The sequence below is a fragment of the Dendrobates tinctorius genome, unplaced genomic scaffold (assembly GCF_039654945.1).
Source record: "Dendrobates tinctorius isolate UK_male_01 unplaced genomic scaffold, ASM3965494v1 ptg000120l, whole genome shotgun sequence".
Lineage (NCBI taxonomy): Eukaryota > Metazoa > Chordata > Amphibia > Anura > Dendrobatidae > Dendrobates > Dendrobates tinctorius.
This window is the reverse complement of record NW_027361788.1, coordinates 26,565,772-26,589,956: the sequence shown is the minus strand read 5'-3', so window position 1 is coordinate 26,589,956 and position 24,185 is coordinate 26,565,772. Positions and strand designations below refer to the sequence as shown.

The following is a 24,185-nucleotide window of genomic DNA, read 5'->3' as shown; positions in this document are numbered from 1 at the left end:
TTTGGTTTTCAGATGTGGACGTTCTTCAGAAGTTGGGCCTCATGGGAAGCAAGCCATCCAGCCGCCCAATTCCCGAAGGGGTCATACCATTTAAATCGGGAATTATTTTGACGCAGCGAGCGCGTATCGAAGCCCCGATATTCGCCGTCATACCCCCGAGTTTAGGAAACAATCTCACCCTGGTGCTGAGCCTCTGCTCCCATCGCATTAACAATGCTTTTTTATTTACTGTCCAAAGCAAAAAGAAAAAACTTGAGCTCGGGTTGCAGTTCATCCCGGGGAAAATTATAGTGTACGTGGGCGACAAGAAGTCTGTATATTTTGATTACAATGTCCATGATGGCCAGTGGCACAATATGGCCGTTGATATTCAAAGCCAAAAGGTGACTCTGTATACTTCTTGTGGGAAGCAAAGAGTTGATGCCAACCTGCAAATAAAGAGAGATGACACGTTGGATTCTGACGGGGTATTTATGCTAGGAAAGCTGAACCAGCAGACTATACAATTTGAAGGTGCTCTATGCCAGTTTGATATTTATCCTTCCGCCAAGGCAGCTCATAATTACTGTAAATATCTCAAGAAGCAGTGCAGGCAAGCCGATACCTACCGGCCGAACCTGCCGCCTCTGATTCCACTGTTACCCCAAGAAGCCATTTTGCCTCCGATTCAAGAGCTATTGAGATCTCCCGGTAACGTTTCCACCCTCGCTGCACAGACGGCGACGAATAAAACAAACTTGTCAACCAACGCCAAAGTTAAGATTCCTTCTGTGAAGTTAACAACAAAAATGCCAATTTTACAACCCTCAAGACCTCCATCTCTTCACAAAGCTGACACTCAACTTTCTTCAAGCCTCTTAACAAGGACAGCCACCGTGGCCCTCAGGATATCCGCAACTGTAACTTCTCCAGCAGGACAGCCTCCGCTTTCCGTTACCAAACTCAATGCATCACTCAGTCAGAACGCTACTACTACTACTACTAAGATCAAGAGGCAGCAGCTGCCATCAGAAAAGACAACCAAGCAGACCACCTACCAAAAAACAACCACCAGGCCTCCAGCAACAACTGCCTCATCTAAGCAGGTTAAAAAAAGCACCGGAAATCCCAGGAGTACAAACACCACCGACCCAAAACCAGCATTAGAGAAGCGACCCAGTACTTTGACTCCTAAGCCTCGTACTATAAGCCCTAAGGTCTTCTCGACGGCCACTTCAGTACCTTACACCAAACCAGGATCTGGATTTCATCACACCTCCCCATCAGCGTTCACCAGCATACCTGTCACTCACGATTACCTGTGGCTCGACCCGACTGCATTTCCTTACTTGATGGGACCTCCTGGGTCCAAAGGGGATCAGGGTGCCCCAGTAAGTGGAAGCAATTTTTTTTTATATATCATGCTTGCTACAATCCATATTACTAAAATGTTTATTAATGCCATTGACCAGGAGGGATTTTCTGTTCTTGTGTTTCTTCCAGCTTTAGGCAGAATGTGGGGCACAGCCAACACTTTTGTGGTGTAACCAGAAGTTCTACCAATCTTCATAATGAGTTAGAGATGATTCTGCCAAACTACATGGTTAACCAGTTCAACAAAATTTTTTGCATTCACTCGACGGTCATCTAATGTCCATGCTTAACTTAACACTTATAAGTCTCCCTAAACATTAAACTGTTTGAATTTGGCGCTAGTTCACATTACATTATGGCTCACGTTGTCACATCCTAACTCTAATTCTGCATTGCTTCATATGATTGCTTCAGTATTTTGTATTTTTTTAGAACCTCTGTGAGTCAGGCTGTATTATGTACCTATCTCTTGCAATTAGGGCAACAATACACGGAAAATTGTCAACAAAGCTTAATGTATCAGTTGACTTACATTATTAAGGGATAGCCACACTATTCCTATACTCTAGTTATGCTATGGTTTTAGTGCTACTGATGTCCTGATATGCACTCTTAGGCCAGGGTCACACTTGCGAGTGCAAGGCGAGAAACTCGCACCTCAATACCCGGCACTGCCGCCCGCACTCGGGACCGGAGTGTGCGGCTGCATGTATTTCTATGCAGCTGAATGCTCCGGTCCTAAGTGCCGGGTATTGATGCGAGAGACTCGCGCAAGTTTCTCGCATTGCACTCGCAAGTGTGACCCCGGCCTTAGGGAGGTTCACATCACGTTTAAGCTTTTTGCCAGGGCTAACATCTAAAGTTCTGAAAAATGGCATTTAGACATTTGCACTGATGGGGCCATTGACTTTAATGATGCAGATGGAGTCACGTTTTGCTTTGTCGGACATCATTTTCAGCAACCTACTGGAAGCTGACAACGAGATGCTATCAACCACATGTTTGTGCCTGAGTCAAATAGAGCGGATACTGCCGAAAGTGATGTCCGACAGAGCACAATGTGACTTCATCTGCATCGTTGAAGTCAGTGGCCCCGTCAGCACAAACATCCAAGTCCCCGATGTAAAATCCAGCGGAGCCACTGATAGTAGGTGAAAACGCAGTGTGAACCGCACCCACTTACACTAAAGGCTGAGCATAATGTGACTTAAAATATTTGCTTGTTAAAAGTTGATTTTGTCATCGACTTCGCTACTGATTTTGTTGCATATTGCATCATATCTGGAGGGGGAAAAAAAACCTCAGATCAGGCATTGAAAATTCAGATTCCTCAATCAAAATCTAGAACTAATACCCCATATGTAAAAATAGACCTCAAAGTACTTTATTTCTTAAACAGACGTAAGGAAAGATTTTCAAACTTCTGACACCTTTGGTTGCAGCGCAGCCTCAGATGGTGTTGGATTTAGAATAGTAAGCAAAGATCACGTGTGGGAAGATGTAGCCGGTTGCAGGTTACCTACTTTTACATGTACTGTAGGGATCGTTGAAAGTTCCTGTAAGCTTCCTGATATAGATGTTGGGATAAATCGGAAAGCAGTTACTTTGACGGATGTTTCCTCTAACAAGCAGATGTTACAAGTGTGGTCTGCAAAGGAACTAAATAATTGGCCGAGTGCTAAAAGAGGAGATTATTACTGCAATATAAGCCCCTGGCAGCAGTCAGTGACGGTACCATTAGGAAAGTGATGTGAAATAATGTACCGGTTGTAGCTATGATGTTCCCTAAAATAGGGAATAGTGTGAGATGTAAATATGTACGGCTTTGTTTAGCAATGGATATGGATGAAAAGTTATCTATATATACTGTGTATGTGTGTGTGTGTGTGTATGTATATATATATATATATATATATATATATATATATATATATATATATATATATATATATATATATATATATATATATATATATATAGTATTTGGCATTGTTGGGTTTGTATGGACGACTTTCATCTCGTGTGTAAGGGGGCATAAAGGTAGCCAGCCATAGCCTTATAAACTTCCAAAGAAGTAGTATATGATAGAGAAGGTCAGAATAGATGCACAGGATCCTGGTCCAGCGGCCACATCGGTAGTCCACAGCTGTCAGACTAAAACTTTATGAACCTCCTAACTGCCAGCATCCCTGGTGCCTCTTGTTGCCAAGTCATGTGTGCGTCGCCCCACAATGATGGCGTTGCCCCACAATGATGACTTCACGCCAGACCATGCAGGGCTCTGGTCTGGTGGCTGCTGGACAAGGGTCCTGTAAATCTTTTTGATCATCAGTAATGGTAGATAACAGACAAGTTTTCATTCTCAGTCGGTCCTGAGATTTATCCCCCTTAGCAGTCAGTGTCCTCCTCACCTCATTGACATCACTAGCAAATTTAAAAAATTAGTATTTTGGGCAGCATCCAAAAATGGCCACCAATAATGGATCCACCTGGATCAGTGGATTACCAATGTATACGAATATGGTTTTATTTTACACGTCATTGTGTCTATAGGGGAGGAGTAGTCTGAAGTACTCACTTACATTCACATATGCATCTGTATGAATTTATAGTTCCTGAGCGGCAGGAAAGTGACTCCATGACAGTGCCGCGAGCCCAGGTGCAGCAGTAGAGTCCTCCAGTGCACAGAGCAAAACATACTGGTGCACACTGGACAAGGGAGTGAGTCACACACATTACTGGCAGCCTATACTGGTGAGATCACAGCTCATTTCCTCCTGCTCTCGACCAAGGAATCACTTTTTTTTTTGACAATTGTTCAGCCGTGAACATTAATTCCTGGGAAATCCCTCTCTCAGACCCAAGAATAAAACTGCGCTCTTATTAGCAGTTAATGAACGCTCTGCAGGAGTGCGGACCGGGCTCCGATTCAGGATCAACCTCTGCTATCTCTTTTATTAGATTTGCAGGCTCATTTATGATGTTCTCCAGATGTATAATATGGAGAAATCGAGTTATTGTCTGACGGAAGCCTGGAAACTGACAGTCACCCCCGCCCCTCCATGGCTTTTGCTCAAGGTGGTCTCCAAATATTTCACAATACATAATGCAGAGCTGTAAGGAATTAAAATCGATTGCATCCGCATGGATCCTTAGCGTATGGCTACCGGCAGAAAATATTCTCAATGTTGACTTAACCAATCACAGGTAATGTTAACAATATGACATTTCTTTTACAGTTTTATCGGATAAATAATAACATGCGGTGGCCATATAATAATTTATTATAACATTCAGGGTTCAGGCAGCATACATGCCAACTGTCCCTAAGCTGGGATTATCCTGAATTTTGAGACACAACCCCGACAATTTCGGAGCATCCCTGACCGAAAGGGGGCAGGCTTTGTGGGTGTTTCGAGATAGACCGGTGAATTGTCAGGAGCGTTGGGGGAGGGTTGTAAAGGGTTACTCTCATGTTCTTTATAATTTACTTATTATTAAAAATCCTCTCTGTTCTCAAGAACAGAAAGATGTGTAATTTTTTAGTTACAGAAAAGGATAATGCCAGCTCACCGTTGAAGTTTATAGCAGTCCAGCGTGCACGGAACCATGAGCCAACCACTCGTGTAGCAATTGCAAAAAAAAAAGAGAAAAAATGTTCCAGATTCTGTAAAATATTCAGAGTAATCTTTATTACATCAAAAAACAAAATAAAAATAAAAATATGGTGTACAGGGACAGGAGCAAGAGACGTGTTTGGAACACGGTTGTTCTTTATCAAGCTTTGAAGCTTGATAAAGAACAACTGTGTTCGAAACGCGTCACTTGCTTATGTTCCTGTCCACCATATTTTTTTAAATTGTTTTTTTCTTATGGAATAAAGATTACTCTGAAAATTTTACCAGAAGCTGCAACATTTTTTCTTTTTTTGTGTGTAGTTTTTAAGTTTACTGCTCATTTGCTTGCCACCTCTGCAGTCCAACAGAGGTGGCAGAATATGTGCTGCACTTATAAGCTCTTTATAGTAGAACTTGTAAGCACTGCTCTAAAGCTGTCCGGATCGCAAGAAGGCACTGATAACCGGCCAGCTTCAGTGCAAATGTGCTTTTCCAGTTCTGCAAAGGCTAAGCTGTCTTTGCTTGCAGCATCGGAGAGCGCACACTTCAGTCCAGCGGTGTGACAGTATTGCTAGTTCCAACTGTCAATCAAGCAGATGCAATTGCCTCCCTGCAAGTAAGAAGATGGGATGCATGGAAGCGGTGCGCTCCTGCTAAAAATATTGGGAACTACCCTTTAAACCCTAAGTGTGCGGACGGCCGTGGAAAATCTGGACTTGGATGGGTTCATGCGTACTTGTCCTTGTGGACAGGGGCACAAGCTGCTTGCTAGTACAAGCAAATAGTTGGCCATAAAACAGACAAGAGGTAGTGCAATAGCACATAGACTATAACTGGTCCGTTCACACACGGACATCACGTAGGCCAAAAAATCCTGTAAATGAGGTCGAAGAAATAATTATAATATTGTAGCCGTTTTTGGGGCTGGGTTGGTGCACGCTGACCACTTGAAGCTCTTGCTGGTGAGCTATGGCTGAATTTTTATGGTAAACTTTACATCCCAGAAAAAAATGTTTTTTAAAGGTTTAAATAAACATCCTCAGGTGAAAAATGGGACGTGACAACATGACAAGTGCATATGGGAGCATTAGCCTTATAAATGACCGTATATCCCTGAGAAAATCCATCCCATCAATCTAAGCCATTGATAGTATTGATAAGGTAATAGGCTAGCTGCAACTTGGTAGTCTCACAGAGATGGCTCTTTTTTTAAAAGAAGCTGGCTAGTGGCCGGCTTTTCGAACCCATGCTTAAATGGTCACTACAGGAGAATGAATGGCCTTTTACATAATGTAGGGTAACGGGTCGGAAGCGCACAGAGACTCTCCATTTTTAGTATGGGTTCCTACGTGAGGAACTTATGACCCCAATATATCCTAATGGGGTATCTGGACAAGGCTTGTCATTGTGAGACAACCCTGTTGAACATTGAAATGGAACTTACATCTTTATATAGGTTTTAGACAGCAGAGGTGAATTATCTTTATTCAATGCTTTTTGTATAAATGATAAGAAACGTGGAAAACAATGATGGCTTCTCAGCGATTTTCATGATTTTGTCACGTTTTAATGCTGAAATACTAGATGATGATTTATATTTGTAAAGCTTGTTGGATTTTAGGGATAAAATGGTGGGCAAGAAACTGAGGTGTTTCCCATGACAACCAATCAGATTTAATCTTTCATTTTTCCAGTGCGCCTTAGGAAACTAAAGAGGTGGTCTGATTGGATACTATGTGTAGCTGCTCCTCTTGTCATTTAGTATCTCCTACGTTATTTAGGGACAGCAGTAGTTGACTGAAGCCATAAGATGTCCGTCTCTAAGAGTTTAGAATTATAAAACACAGACTTCATGGAAAAAATCAGGTAGGCTAAGCTGAGGTGTTTCCCATGGCAACCAATCAGATTTCAGCTTTCATATTTTCAAGGCTGGTTAAAAAATTAAATAAGAGGTCTGATTGGCAGCTGCTTTTCTTGCTGATTGACTCGGCTCATTTGGTACTGCAGTGGTACAGTGGCTGCTGTCTTGGTGATGTAAGTGGTCAGACTTTGTGTTTAGGATTACTCAGACATGTACATGAAGATTTCTATAAATACTGACACAAATGGTAGAAATTTGCCACATAGAAAGTTATTGAAAGAAAATCCTAACCATAACAACATGTGTTGAGGAGATTTTTTTTGCTTAAAATATGTTAAATTACCTGGAAATATAAGGTTAGGATTAGAGAAAAGTAAAAATACTGGTTTGTGGTGTTCGTTCACTACAAGTTACAAATGCCACATTGTAACCCCTAAAAAAAGCCTACAATGGTGGCCGTATTGGTTGTCGACCAGATTTTCCAGAAATGGAAACTTTAATTTTGATCCCCTTCACAACCTAGGACATATCGGTGCGTTCTACGCCCCAATGTGGGACTACAGAGTGAGCTGAGGAGTCTGAAACAGAACAGGAGCGAGCTCCGAATACTGCTTTTAACCATTTAAATGCCACCCGTTCCCCTCCCCCTACCCGCGTTGAGATTGAAGGGAGATAATGGATTGATGCCCCTATGAAGTCTTGGTCGCCATTGAAAAAAAAAAAAATATCAATCCCTCACACAGCTCCATAGATGGAAAAATAAAAAAGAATAATAGGTCTCGTAAAACCGCAACACAAACCAAGTTTTTTCTTGCCAAATTCTGAATTTTTTTTTACCACGAAATTTAAAAAAAAATGTATACGTTTGGTATCACCATAATCATACTGACCTGAAGAATCATGCTGCCAGGTCACCTTCACGAAAATGATGCACGCCATAAAAATGAAACCCAGAGGCAACATGGGCGCTGCATGATGATTTCATGCCAATCAAAGGTTGCACAGAGCTGAAAAACCCCATGTGCATGGGTCCCCAAAATTTATTTCTATAGGGATTTTGATGTTTGGATGTGTTGTCACTTTATTAGGACCAGCCCTGTCAGAGTCACCACAAAAGTCGTTTTCACAGTTCATCAGCCAAGCGCACTGACATCCTCTCCAAATGCTTCGGAGGTCACTCTCCACGTCAGAAGTGCCAAAAAGTGGAAGCCGTGTTTACATTTTTACATTATAAAAACCCATATGCGCATTTATTAAAGCCATATAAACGTCCTACAGATGAGAAGAAGCGAGCTGCTTACTGCATCCTTCTCTACTCCATGTCGTTCCCTCCCTGTCGCAGATGTTGTGTATTACATCCATATGTCATATAAAATATTCTCATTTTGTAGAATATCCGCACAGAGTTGCCAGACCGGCTTCTCTTTTCCTCTTCTTTTTGGAAGACAAAACTAACATAGTGTGAATTGTAGCTTGAAAAACGGCAAATAGGATGGCCATTTAGTCCTGTCGTTTTTCTGTTACCCAGTGACAAAGTTAGTAAGTTGGGGTAAACTTTGGATGAACGTTCTTAGGCCGGAACAAATATGGACTGATCTTACGCTCTGATGTTTTTACATGTTTTTGGTCTCTGAACTGCTCGTTCAGTGTAGTTGTGGAACTTGTAGCTCATGGGCACTAATGCAGAATATGCCACAAGGTCACCAACTTTTACGGGTCTTTAACCCCTTCCAGTCTTAGAACATACTAGTACACCCTAAATTGGGTCCAAGTGTATTTCAACCCTCAGGAGCAAATGCCTGATGCCTTAGGGTGTGTGCACACGTTGCGGATTCTACTGCGGAATTTTCCGCTCGGATTTGCCTAAATCCGCAGGTAAATCCGCAGGTCAAAAGACCTGCGGTTTATCTGTGGATTTTATGCGGATTAGCCTGCGTTTTGACACCTGTCGTGGAGCAGGTGCTAAACCGCTGCGGAATCCGCACAAGAATTGACATGCTGCGGTTTAGAAACCGCAGCAAATCCGCGTGGAAAAATCCGCAACGTGTGCACTGCGGTTTTCATTTTACATAGCCTTATATGGTACTGCACAATGCAGCAGAAACTGCTGCGGATCCGCAGGGCCAAATCCGTTGCGGATCCGCAGCAGAATCTGCAACGTGTGCACACACCCTTTTACAGCCTGCACCCATTGCTAATATCAGCGATCCGAGCAAGCTGCGATCATTTCTGTTTAATGAGTGTTTAATGCTACTGTCATTCTGTTACAGAGCTGTATAAATGGAGTTGTTGCAATCCCAGAACCCATCAGCAATGACAGGTGGGGCCTACTGAAAGCCCCCGTCGCCTGTATCTTGGTGCTCATAAGAAGCTTAGTCTATGGCGTGGCGTGGCTCATGCTATTTTTACTATATACTCCAATATTGTATTATTGCTGTATATTGTTTGAAAAAAATGATATATATTCTCTGTGAGGTTGTAGGAAAAAGCCAAGTGCAGCACTCAGCAGCCCCATAGGGAATGAATATAGAGCGGTGATTGAGTGTGCTAACTGATGCAGCATTTTAACCTTGGAATAAAAGTTCTGCCAATCGTTGTGGGTCCAAGCGGGTCCAATTACTCGTGGCTCGTGGGTCCAATTACTTATCAAGTGGATTTTGACCTGAAAACCCCTTTAACAAGTTTAGGCCTTGTTTTCAGACATCCATAATGTGGTTCCTGAATATAATGCCAGGACTACAGTAACTTACAGAACTGCTGTGGTACCTGCACAAATTTATAGGATTATTTTTTTTGCTGTTTTGAGTCTGTATGAAACCCCTTATTGGCTGCGAATAGTAATTGTTATAGTTGTCAATGTCAAGTGATTGTGGATTGAGAGCACATAAACCAGTGGTAATTGACTATATACAAGTTGATCAGCACTTATCTAGTCCCATTCACACGGCCGATACAAATTGTATGGATACATTTAGTTTGTACTTTGGCTGCTTACACAAACCAATGATCGGGAGCAAGTGTTTGCTTATGACCCTGTGTTATTAGGCCTTAAAGAGTTATTCCCTCAAATTAACAGTTATTTTCTATCCATAGAATAAGGGGTAACTGATCACTGGGAGTCCGACTGCTGCAACCACAGTGATCATGAGAACTGGGCCCTGCAGAGCTTTGTCACCAGGATTGCTGTGGTTCCAGTGTTTAAACCCTCAGCAATCAGTAGGTTATCCCCTATTACAACTGTCGATAACTGTAAATTATGGGAAACTCGACCTCCTTTTCATTCAATGACCGTGAAGCTAATATCAAGCATGTGTATCTCCGCTCCTTTAATATAGACCCGCTCCCAGGGTCAATGTTTTTCAAGCGGCTGGACCCCTTGCGATCAGCAGGTTATCCCCTATAATATGGATAGTAGATAACTTTCCATTGTAGGATACCTCTTTAGCTGCTGCATCTAAATATTTCAAGTGCAGCAATACACCACCACATACACAGTCTTATAATGCCAGCTGTACATGGTGGCATTGGTCACGTGATTTCAAATCTCTGCGATTTGGCTTTAAGAAAGGAAAAAAAAAGCAGCGAAATTAAAGATATGTCTCATGCAATTTACTTTAAAGGCAATGGAAGCAAAGTCTTACAAAAATTCGACATTGTTTTTTTTCGCAATGTAGGCGACGCCATTTACAAATAAGAGATGTAATGTGTTATTGTGACGCTGTGATATTCATGTCATTAGACCAGAGCCCCCCTGTAGCCCTTGCCTTATACTTAGAATATATTTGTCACACAGTTTCATAGTATGATTCTTTAAAGGGAATCTGTCACCTCATTTTTCCCCTATGAGATGCGGCCACCACCATTGGGCTTATCTACAGCATTCTGTAATGCTGTAGATAAGCCCCTGATGTAACCTGAAAGATAAGAAAAACGAGTTATATTATACTCACCCAGGGGCGGTCAGGCCCGATGGGTGTTACCAGTCCGGTTCAGGCGCCTCCCATCTTCTAGCGATGACGTCCTCTTCCTTGCTTCCTGTTGCGCTCCTGCGCAGGCGTAATTCTATGCCCTGTTGAGGGCAGAGAAAGGTACTGCAGTGTGCAGGCGCCTTGAAAGGTCAGAGAGGTCTGGCTCCTGTGCACTGCAGTACTTTACTCTGCCCTCAACAGGGCAGAGAATTACGCCTGCGCAGAAGCCGGGACAGAGGCAAGGAGGAGGACGTCATCGCTAGAAGATGGGAGGCGCTGGACCTGGACCTGCGATGCCCATCAGACCGGACCGCCCCTGGGTGAGTATAATATAACTCATTTTTCAGGTTACATCGGGGGCTTATCTACAGCATTACAGAATGCTGTAGATAAGCCCCTAATGATGGTGTCTGCCTCTTATATGCGAAAAATGAGGTGACAGATTAACTTTAATTTCCAGTACTAAGGTACAGTACTAGGATTAAGATGAGGAAATTCCACTTTTGTGAATCTGCCGACCATTTAGGATACACTGTACCTCCTCAGTGATTGCCTGCACTCTACTGGTTGGAATCCATGGACATGGTGGAAAGGTTACAGGGCAGGAATACTTGGTCTTCTGTACTGTGCGAGGAGGATGCCCAAGAGATAAGGATCTGTATTGAAGACTTGACAGAGGTGTTAGAATATAGGAACTGATTGAAAACAGACCTGGACAGATTCTCTGTACGAGTTGAGGTGTAGTACGATTACAGATAAGATATCAAGTATCATGGGAAAGGAGGAGAATATATGATTGGAACAAGAAGTGACCGAATGGCAAAGAGAAATGTGGCACACAGGTGAACAGCATTGTCCGGAAATAAGAAATAAAGAGAGTAGCAATGTCACAGTCCTGTGATCTAACAACTGTCCTCTGAGTAGGGAACCTCTCACTTGCCATAAATATGTAATTTTTTTCTGATGTAAGTGCCGCTGTTCTCCTGAATCTGGCATTGCTTTTTTTTTTTTTAATTCCTGCTCCTCTCCGTTCTGGATATAGGGCCCCCTATTCCCTGTGTGTATATAACTAATCTATTACTGCCAAGTGGGTGTGGTCATCAACTCTACCCCATAGTCATCTTGTGAGGACCTGCCCAGTTGCTAAGAAGGTTTAAGCTATATACATGGAAAAACGGGACATGTCTCCTGAACAGAAAGGTTTAGGAACAAATGAAAAACTACATCGTATTCAAGACAACAGTGGTAATTACACCAGGTAAAATACATTTTTATGGCAAGTGACAGGTCCTATTTAATGCCTTGAATTCACCTGTAAAAGTGAGCTTTTTGATTACCGTTATTCTGAGGAAAGGTATACAAAAAGATTGCAATACAATCCTGAGTGATATATACCTCAGCCTGCTGCCAGAGTTGGTGTAAACTGAGGCCCATAGCGTAATGTGAACTGGATAGAAGACATATCATTTAGACTGTCTTACTATTTTATTATGACTGTGTATGTTTAGTAACTGCAAATTTAGATTTATTTATATATCCATTGACCATTTTTGTTTTCTTTTCAGGGACCACCTGGTTCACCGGGACTTCCTGGAACACCTGGGAAAAGAGGTCCAAGAGTAAGTAGCAGCACTGATCCTCTTATCCCTCTAAAATCCATTCACTCAGTGTATTCATCTGATGGTACTGATAACTCTAAACTAAGGACATGTAAGTAAGGAACCAGGGTTGCTTTAGGCAGCTATGCCTCTTGTTATTTTCTGCCTTAGTTTTGAGTATGAGATTCAATGGGAGAAATCCGAGGAAAACCAATAATGCAGGTATGATAATCACATGGGTGAAGTTTATCGCTCATGACCACGTAATTCTGGTCTCGAACCTGTAGTCATTACGTAGCTGAGCAACATGATCACATGAGCTGCTTTGTAAATGGAAACCATACAGAGGGCAGCATAGTACAGGGACCTTCATTGCAGGTTCACACACTAAAACAAGAGAGACTGGCAATGACTACACTGAGGCAAAGCAGGTTGTCTCCCAGGATGGATATATATATATCTAATATATAAAGCTCAAGTGTGTGTATGTGTGTATGTCCGGGATTGGCATCCACACCGTCGCAGCTACAGCCACAAAATTTGGCACAGTCACACTTCTGGACCCCGAGAGTGTCCTAGGCTATGTTGTGAGGCGAAATTTTAACCCCGCACGTTCCAATTCACCAAACAATTTTGCCCCTATCTACATAATGGGGAAAAAGTGTGTGTGTATCAAGCCCCGCCCCTCATTATGATGTCATAATGGTTGCCATGGCAACGCTGATGTCATCATAGGTTGCAAGCCCCGCCGCTCATTATGATGTCATAATGGTTGACTATGGGATGGAGGATGTGTGACGGGTATATAGGCACTGGACTATGGGATGGAAGATATGTATGACGGGTATATGGGCATGGGACTATGGGATGTGTGATGGGTATATGGGCACTGGACTATGGGATGGAGGATATGTACGACGGGTATATGGGCACGGGACTATGGGATGGCGGATATGTATGATGGGTATATGGGCACAGGACTATGGGATGGAGGATATGTATGATGGGTATATGGGCATGGGACTGTGAGATGAAGGATGTGTGATGGGTATATTGGCACTCGACTATGGGATGGCGAATTTGTATGATGGGTATATGGCCATGGGACTATGGGATGGAGGATGTGTGATGGGTATATGGGCATGGGACTATGGGATGAGGGATGGAGGATGTGTGATGGGTATATGGGCACTCGACTATGGGATGAAGGATATGTATGATGGGTATATGGGCACGGGCCTATGGGATCGTGGATATGTATGATGGGTATATGGGCACGGGACTATGGGATGGAGGATAGTTATAATTTGCTATTACTATGCCCGGGCAGCGCCGGGCTCTTCAGCTAGTGTGTGTATATATATATATATATATATATAGTAAGGAAGCGCTTGTCATTCAGGTAGGGGACACTCGCTAGGCAGCCAACTAACCAGGTCCGGCACGGGTTTCTCATATAACTCCAATAGTCCATGCGGTTTATTAAGCATCATAAACCATGAACAGCAACAGAAAGTTCATATCAGATCAACATAGCGTCCATGAAAGAGCTCCACTCCGTTAAACCTGTAGTCACACAGGTTATGCAATATTCAATACGCAGGCTCTCTAGCCTCACAGTTATCTAACCCCGTGGCCGGGTTACCTTATGGTTGTTTCACCACACTGCAGACGTCCATTCCCTCCCCTGGGAACTCTCAGGCACTTGCAGCCATTAAACACAGCGTCCACACGTGCTGTTAGGAAGACAGACACATCTCCCTGCATGAGACCTTCCATACGGACCAATCGGGTCCAAGCATTCATTCATGTGACCTACCTTGGTCACCTTATATGTTCCATAGCCACGCCCCTCGGATCACATGGCTATGACCTCATCGCAGGTCCTTCACACACATCCACTTTACTATGGCGTTCTAGACACCGCCCCTAGGTGGGTTTGTAGGTAGCTGGTTCCGCCCGTCTCACCAGCTACCTGGAGAGCTCTCCCTGACACAGTGTAATGAAACTCAGCAGTACCTCTGCTGATCAACACACATATTCAAGCTTCCATCCCAAGGCCACCTACCTTGGGATACATAACGATCATTCAGCATCCTGCCACTCATCCTCTCTCCTGGGACACCCACACAGCGCCCCCTAGCGGACACAGTGGTCACTACACCACAATATATATATATATATATATATATATATATATATATATATATATATATATAATGTGTATAATGTAGCATAGCGCCTACTGTGTGTGTTGGGGAACACTCGCTTGGCAGCGGATTAACATAGTCAGGCACGGTTTTTCATATGAAACAGTCCATATGGTTTATTTAAATGTCATAAACCGCACCGTAAGCCAGGTTGTACATCACCAGCTTACACAACATAGACCGTTCCATCATCACGTATGGCTTTACCAAGCATTCACTAGTCATGCCTGACTCTCTCCAGTCACTGGGTGACCGCGCAGGTCAGTCAGTGATCTTTGTCAGTGCACATAGTTCTTTCCCCATACCCGGGGGTTACCTCTCAGGAGCTCCTGCTCCACAGGCTGACTCCTCGTCAGTCCAAGGGCCTCAACAGGATGGCATCTTTCTCAGTGTAGGGCCGTCCCAGGTTTTGCACACACATGTGGACTGTCCAGGTGCTATTCAGGACATTCATCTTAAGCCCCCGTTGCACATAGCGATATCGCTAGCAATATCGCTGTAACGTCACCGATTTTGTGACGTAGCAGCGATATTGCTAGCGATACTGCTATGTCTGATACTTACCTCCGACCGGCTCCCCTGCTGCTCATCGCTGATCGCGTGAGAATGTCCTGGACCATTTCTCGTCTGGGGCTTCCTGTGGCGGCGACGAGCGACGCGTGGACGCGGGCGGGAGGGCGTCAGGATCGCCGCGTCTGACAGGTAAGTAGCAACCCCCGACCCCTGCTATGTCGCTGGTGAGATCTGCCTGTGTGGCAGCTCACTAGCGACCACTTAGCGATGCACCAGCGATCCATATCGTTGTCGGGATCGCTGGTGCATCGCTAAGTGTAACGGTACCCTAACACCCAGGCCACCAAGTCCAAGGTCTCACCGCATGCTCTTCAGGAAGTTCATCTCCACCCGGGATCTTCCAACTCTGAACCATTCGGGGCCATACACTCTGCCCATGTGACCAGTCCTCAGTCACATTATATGGTTCTAACCACCCCCATGGATAGGCGGTGCATGTGTGGTTAGTCAATTCTCGCCAAGCTCTCTGACTAACCCTGTATGCCCCCCTTATAAGTATTACACAACAAACACTTGTGGAACTATAAGTCCCTCCATAACCATATCATTTTGGGCTTACAGCGCAGAGAACCTCTGAGACGCATACCGACCCTTTACAATAATGCCAGTCCCTAATTCACCATCATAATTATGCCTCCAAGCGCCTCCTGAAGCGCATACACAACACACCCTCGCTGTAACGGGTCACTGCGTCACTATATATATATATATATATATATATATATATACACACATATACACACATAATATAGTGTGTGTGTGTGTGGTGAGTGATGTACGGGACCATTGTATTTTAATGGATTTATGAATAAAAAGAAAGAAGAATTTATTAACAGCATCCCGGATTGCTCACGTTATTGCTGGACCTTGCTTTGCCGTTGTTTATATATATATATATATATATATATATATATATATATATATATATATACACATAATATAGTGTGTGTGTGGTGAGTGATGTACGGGTCTCCACCTCTGACATCCATACGCCTTAATGGAGCATATGGACAGGAGGTGCCCTAAATGTAAAGTTTAAAGGAATAACACAAAGTGACAAGTATGTATTACACTGGGTAATGCATTGTCCTGTCAGATCCTGTACTAGATACAGTGGGTGCATATTTACGGCTGAATTGTGCCAGAATTCTGGCTCACGTTTATTAAATACCAGAAATAGCATCTGTGAAATTAACATCTGTGTACCGCTATTCCCCACGCAGACGCAGTAACAACCGCGTCGTTACCGCGCATGCATAGGTAGAGCGTGCAGTTGTGGCTGTTACTGCGCATGCGTGGGAATAGCAGTGATGTGTATGTGACTTGGCGCAGTTTGTGGCCTTGCAAAATGTGATTCCTCTTGCGTGCACACGTTCACACTAACCAGCCACAGCAGAGATGTCTGTGTGCGCCAGCTCCTGCACTGGCACCACGCACACCGCTCACACAGGTGGATTCTCTTTAGGCAGGCAAGCGATACACACATTGGGCTAAGACCCCATATGACTCTACATAGTTTAATTTGTATTTTGGGAGGCTGACAGACTCCCGTTAATTGGAACCTTAAAGATTGCATTTATAATGCCATGACTACATAACTGGCTCAGATATGTGAATCCTCCACTATGACTTCTGCACGCATCATTTACACACATTAACTATGGAGTAAACAATTTAAAGGGAATCTGTCACCCCTTTTTTGAGATATCATATAATGATATCATTTTATTGTGTGTCACATAAGAATTCTCTTAGTACTTTTGCTTCCCCCTGACCCCGCACCTTTCATGCATAAATACCTTTTTTATATCGGTTCAGATGTATGTAAACTGCCGCGGTCCGGTCCGCTGGGCGGGGCTTATTCAACTGCTCCCCCCTCCCTGTCTTGCTCTACACAAGAAGAAATGCGCAGAGCAAGACAGGGGGGGCAGGTGAATAAGCCCCGCCCAGTGGATCGGACAGCGGCAGTTTACATACATCTGAACCGATATAAAAAAGGTATTTATGCATGAAAGGTGCGGGGTCAGGGGGAAGCAAAAGTACTAAGAGAATCCTTATGTGACACCCAATTGAATGATATCATTATATGATATCTCAAAAAAGGGGTGACAGATTCCCTTTAAGACTTTATTTGGCTTGGAAAGTCTGGGGAAGATTCTAAGATGCTCCTTTAGGTTCAATCACATATTTGTTTGATGGTGGAACGTACATGTCGTAATTCATTGATTTACACAATGAGGAGCATTTATTGGAGTCGGTGCTGGTAAACACAGGGTCGTTGTCAATGCATTATAGTAATTGTATTTCTCAGGCGGTTGAGTAATAAATTATCTCTCTGACTGGTTACTATTGGTAACACCGCTGTTTTTTCCGGGCAATAGTTTTTATAAATGTCCTCCATTGTCTCTTGAACCAGGTCATAGACTAAACTTCTCTGTTGTACAGTAAATGAAAATACTACGAAGCCACAAAGAAATATTTAGCACATCTGTGTAGGATTCCTGCGGCGTGTAGCTGTGTAATACATCCACGGTAACCCAGCCTATGGAGCCCAGACTCAGTTCAGTCTTTATCGCAGCTTTGGAGAGCGATGGGTCTAGGGTTTGGACGGTTCTCTCATAGCTCGCATCCAGTGATCCTTACTGCAGACATTTTATATAAAGGGAGGGGTGATGAAAATCTCAGCGGATTTCATCCTTGCTTGAACTTTTTATTGTAGAGATGATGTAGTGCACGCAGATGTCCAAAAGGAAGAAAATCATATTTCTTATATTATAGCTTTTAGTGCAGTCTGTATAATTCTGTCAAATAGTGACACCTGAGGCGGGAATTCTCTGAGAGTGCCAAAAAAAGGAGATACCTCCTATTGTTTTTGATAGGAGATCCTCATTTCTGTTCATAAAGCCGCAATTATTTTCCTTTGCAGATTTGCACCTTCCACCCAAGCCCATATGCGGATTAACTCCATTGAATGTTCACGCTCTCTACTGGTAGTTTAAAAACTGCAAATCCGTAGCAGAAATCCAAGGGTCAGCCTTAGTTTTTTATACCTTAAATATACCACATTTCTGACCTTAGTGTTAATGTATCATTAATTTGGTCCACAACGCCACTATTGGTGACAAAAGGGCATTTTCAAACGTTGATGTGCCCTCAGCTCTCTGCAGTAAGACCCCCAAAAACCTTCTCTTCTGCTCCATAGAGGGCTCATGGATGGAAACTACTTTAATCACTGTTGGAGCATCAATGAGCTTGTAGATAGATTTATTAAAGAGGTAATCCGGCTATGCTCACTTCCGCAATGGGATGTGAGCTGCGCTAATGGTGTTGCATCTACAGATATGTGCCAGGTTGGATAAGTGACAGGCTCCGTTAGATTCTGTATGTATAGACGTGACATCATTAGAAAGAGTTTTCTTTGTAATCCTTCATTCTTCTAGTGGATTCTGTATGGAAATGCTGGTTTTCTGCTGGGGCAAATCCTCAACATGGATCAGCGGACCCATTTGAGGCACATCTATGTCAGAAATCAGTCTGTCAGCCTTGAAGTCTGACGTGGATACGTTAATGGATATACATCTGATTTACTAAAGGCAGATCCTATGACATGTAGACATACATTTATTCTAGATCGAGGACTCCTTTGGCGCAATTTTGCTCTTTTATTGTTTTATTCAGAACCTGTATATTTTTTTTTTCTGTTTTAGGGTCCTCCCGGCCCTCATGGAAATCCTGGACCACCTGGACTCCCTGGCCCAAAGGTCAGTATTTATGTCATTTTACCTTAGCTGGTACACACATTGCATCATAACACCATGGTACTGTGCATAAGGTCACATAGCATCAATATCCTGACATGAACACTCAACCAAAGAGAGCACGCCTGTGTATGAAGGGGGGTATGAGGAATAGCTGTTTAGCTGACTTTTGATGTTTTTGATTGCAATTGCAATCTGCACCATGAATGAAGTTCTGTTGACTTTAATGGTTCTCTGTACAACTCTATACATAGCTATGAGGCTTTTATGAAAAATACCAACCCTGTATTTTCTTTTTTATACCGTATCTTTATTAAAGTAATGATGTTCTTTTAGACTTTCCTTTCCAATTAGGAGTGTTAGACCGATGGAACTAGACATTTGGATTCTTCTATCAGTAATGTTGAATTGATATAGCTCCCGTCAATGAGTCCTGCTGCAATATTAGAAGGTGCTGTCCAACACCTTTATAGCTGCTTCTGTGATACAGAGAACAGGCTCTGCAGACTGTATGACAACATGCATTTTATTCTTCGGACCAGTCTATAACAGTTGGACTGTATCATCTGACAATACAAATCACCCGACCTGGTCTGTGCTGAGCGCCATCTAGTGGAAACCTCTGGCTTTAATTCAACAGCTCGATTGATCAAGAATGTGCCTGGCAGTGTAATGATAGTCAATGAGTGCCAGATCTGGGGCTCCATCTGTAACATTTTTCCTTTCACAGTGTCCGTATAGTATTTCCAGTCATCCCCCGTCTTCATAATGTACTTTTCCTGCAGCCAAATTGAGGCTATAAATCATCATTGCAGACATAACTTGTCTATTTCATAGAGGGGATCAGTGTGATAAAGCCAGGATGGCAGCCACATTTCAGTTTATCAACCAGCTATTGTCTACAGTGAAATCTCAGACATTTCTGTATTAATGATACTCGGTTCACGAATGCCACAAGTACCAGAGGCCATAAAAGGGGGCAGATGAGAGTATTTCCACTTTTTTTTTTGTAAGATAGTAAGAATTTTTTTTTAAAGAAATCCAATGGGTTATCCAGATCTATCCTAACCTATTGTCTGGTACCTGTTTTCCCAGCAAACCCTTTATTGGCTGAAATTACACCTGAATGGTAGGTCGGAAATTGGTCTAGAACTTAAAGGGGCACTATAGGTAAAATTAGATAACTGTCCGACGAACGATCTCCCCATAAACAGTAACCCACGACTTGGGCCAAATACTCCTGTGTCCATCTCCTGGGACAGTGGCTTGTTTTCCCCGAAAACAAAGGAATTGGCCGCTGAAATTATGAAGGGTGGACCCTTCTCTTTCCTGACATCGTATGACGAGGTAGAGTCAGGAAGCCCCCATACACTTTAGACTGTCTGCCAATATCAGCAGGTTCGGCTGACTTTAATACTGTATGTTTGGGGGGTCCTGTTCAAAATACCAGAAAGCATGAGTTCCTCCCCTTCCCCTCCATATTGTAAGACAGTGGGCTGATTGTAGGCGATGCTGACCAGACAAGCTACATATGATAAGAGAACACATGCACTCTCGCCGAGGCGAGCATGTGCGCCCCACATCCTATCTACCTTCCAGAAAATTAATGTTTATTTACAAACGTGGCTTGCGCAAATTTGTGTGCCTTTTTTCCGTACATGCAATGATGTATTCACCACTGGTCACACAGCCATTTCATAGTGTAATATTTGGAAAAATGCTTCTGAACGAAGTAGAGTACATTTACAAGTAAGCAGAAGGATTGAGGGTTTTGGGAAGGTGCCAACCAGCGGTGCTATGATATCAGCAGCCTGCGAAGAGATTACCCATCCAAGCTTGGCAGCAGCAACTGACAGTCATTCACAGATACAGTGCATCTGTGTCAAATCATCCCTCAGCCTCCTGCTGCTTACACGCATCCAAGAAAAGCTAATTAACAAGTTCTGGGAGTGTTTATAGAGGCTGGAAAGATTATAAGCCCCATACCTGCTGAGAACGGAGCCCTCAGAGCCGACAACAGCTTTGGTTATCATTCGGATGTGTTACAGACCTACCACCAAGCTGCTTGTCTGGTCTACAGCAGCCAGCAAAGAGGCAGGAACTATGAATTGACTACAGACTGGAGATTAACTCTAGAATAGAAATAGCAGTCTTTCTGTTCCCACACATCTCTTGTGGTCTTCGCTTGCACATAGATTTACTGAACAGATGTAACGGAGGGTCTCTGTGTCAATATTCGGCATAAATCATTGGCTCCAGAGTGGGGCGAAAAAAAACAAGAGAAGAAGCTCCTTTTGAAAGCTGTGACTGACTGGAAGGAGTTACCATCATCTGTTTCTGTATCTAGAGCAAATCTTTCACAACACTTATGGTGACCAGTCTGCCTCCTCTAGCCCTCTTGACCAGTGACCGATGGAGGTCATGTATATACATGTGTACGGTCCCCATCAGCCACTGGTTAGGGGGCAGTGGAGAAAGGTGAAGCAATCACCTTATGAAGACAGTGGACTCACAACTCTAAGTCCGGTGTATTCTTTGATATCGTCACATTTTTTTGTGCAGTTTGAGCTTTAAACAGGGCATCATGGTATGGTGACAGAGCTGCCTTATAAAGGCACAGATGCACATTAGAGAATTCCTATCACCTCTGCATTGGGAAGTGACATTGCCTCAGCAGGTGACTACCAGGTCTTGTGAACAGGTGAGAAAAAGAAAGTGCATATCACTTCTTTGAAATGGCGCCTGATGCTATCCGGTCCAAACTAGTCACTGTCCAATTAAAAGGCTGCAAAAAAAAGTGTCATAGAAAACATTAATATCCATAAAACAATTCCACTCAGGGGGCATTCACCCCCCTCCTCTCTAATCACATAATTTCCACCATGGAAAAGAGATTATATTTTCATACAGTTAGGTCCATATATATTTGGACAGAGACAACATTTTTCTAATTTTGGTTCTAGACATTACCACAATGAATTTTAAACAAAACAATTCAGATGCAGTTGAAGTTCAGACTTTCAGCTTTCATTTGAGGGTATCGACATTAAAATTGGATGAAGGGTTTAGGAGTTTCAGCTCCTTAACATGTGCCACCCTGTTTTTAAAGGGACCAAAAGTAATTGGACAATTGACTCCAAGGCTATTTCATGGACAGGTGTGGGCAATCCCTTCGTTATGTCATTCTCAATTAAGCAGATAAAAGGCCTGGAGTTGATTTTGAGGTGTGGTGCTTGCATTTGGAAGGTTTTGCTGTGAAGGAAATGTGGTCAAAGGAGCTCTCCATGCAGGTGGAACAAGCCATCCTTAAGCTGCAAAAACAGAAAAAACCCATCCGAGAAATTGCTACAACATTAGGAGTGGCAAAATCTACAGTTTGGTACATCCTGAGAAAGAAAGAAAGCACTGGTGAACTTATCAATGCAAAAAGACCTGGGCGCACACAGTGGTGGATGATCACAGAATAGTCTCCATGGTGAAGAGAAACCCCTTCACAACAGCCAACCAAGTGAACAACACTTTCCAGGAGGTAGGCGTATTAATAGCCAAGTCTACCATAAAGAGAAGACTGCATGAAAGTAAATACAGAGGGTTCACTGCACGGTGCAAGCCACTCATAAGGATCAGGAATAAAAAGGCTAGATTGGACTTTGCTAAAAAACATCTAAAAAAGCCAGCACAGTTCTGGAAGAACATTCTTTGGACAGATGAAACCAAGATCAACCTCTACCAAAATGATGGAAAGAGAAAAAAGTATGCCAAAGGCATGGTACAGCTCATGATCCAAAGCATATCACATCATCTGTAAAACACGGCGGAGGCAGTGTGATGGCTTGGGCATGCATGGCTGCCAGTGGCACTGGGTCACTAGTGTTTATTGATGATGTGACACACTGACAGAAGCAGCCGAATGAATTCTGAGGTATTCAGAGCCATACTGTGTGCTCAGATCCAGCCAAATGCAGCCAAAACTGATTGTCTATCTGTAGTATGAAACGACGATCAATGACCCAAAACATAAAGCCAAAGCAATCAAGGAGTTTATTAAAGCAAAGAAGTGGAATATTCTTGAATGGCCAAGTCAGTCACCTGATCTCAACCCAATTGAGCATGCATTTCACTTGTTAAAGACTAAACTTCAGACAGAAAGGCCCACAAACAAACAGCCACTGAAAACCACCGCAGTGAAGGCCTGGCAGAGCATCAAAAATGAGGAAACACAGCGTCTGGTGATGTCCATGAGTTCAAGACTTCAGGCAGTCATTGCCAACAAAGGGTTTTCAACCAAGTACTAGAAATGAACATTTTATTTACAATTATTTAATCTGTCCGATTACTTTTGGTCCCTTTAAAAACAGGGTGGAACATGTTAAGGAGCTGAAACTCCTAAACCCTTCATCCAATTTTAATGTGGATACCCTCAAATGAAAGCTGAAAGTCTGAACTGCAACTGCATCTGAATTGTTTTGTTTAAAATTCATTGTGGTAATGTCTAGAACCAAAATTAGAAAAATGTTGTCTCTGTCTAAATATATACGAGCCTAACTGTATTTTCCTGACAGTATCCCCGGTATCCATCCCTGTACGTGTACCGTATCCCCTCAATCCATCCCTGTACGTGTACCGTATCTACGGTATCCATCCCTGTACGTGTACCGTATCCCCTGTATCCATCCCTGGACGTGTACCGTATCCCCTCTATCCATCCCTGTACATGTACCCTATCTACGGTATCCATCCCTGTACGTGTACCGTATAGTAATTTTGATATAGAATATCAATGTTCTAAACCTAATTGATGCAGAGTTGCACAATAGACATAGGGAAATTTATGTATAGCTAGGGGGTGAGGAAACCAATTAACATAGAAAGAGTTGACCATTCAAGTTCATTTTTAAAGCCTAGATTCTCTGCAGTGCCCAGGTGACTAAAAGAGGATGTCTTTTGTGGGAAGACAGCCATAAAGCCTAGGCTTTGAAAGGAAGGGAAGTGAATATCTAACACTTTTGGATACCTATTGTGTTCTCCAGGATGAGCTTCCTTTGATCAAAACATCTTTGTAGCCACTGAGGCATCAGTGGAAAGTTATGCATATTGGGGTTTGTATAGATTCTGATGATGATGATGAGATGTACATCTTCAACTTCAGGACTAATCGGGAAGACTAAGCATATTTTTTCATAACTTTTACAACTGCTTATAAGCCCCAAATCAATAGTGGCCAGATAGCTGACACCAGCCATGTCA

General features: G+C 43.0%; 1 protein-coding gene across 1 annotated transcript in view; it reads left to right on the top strand.

The window, feature by feature from the left end:
• COL27A1 (collagen type XXVII alpha 1 chain) overlaps positions 1–24,185 on the top strand; it is a 460,501-nt gene that overhangs the window by 46,978 nt on the left and 389,338 nt on the right. Inside the window, exons 3-5 of the mRNA XM_073590987.1 lie at positions 13–1,370; positions 12,365–12,418; positions 18,888–18,941. Coding sequence (XP_073447088.1) covers positions 13–1,370; positions 12,365–12,418; positions 18,888–18,941 — 1,466 coding nt within the window. The remainder of the gene's footprint in view (positions 1–12; positions 1,371–12,364; positions 12,419–18,887; positions 18,942–24,185) is intronic.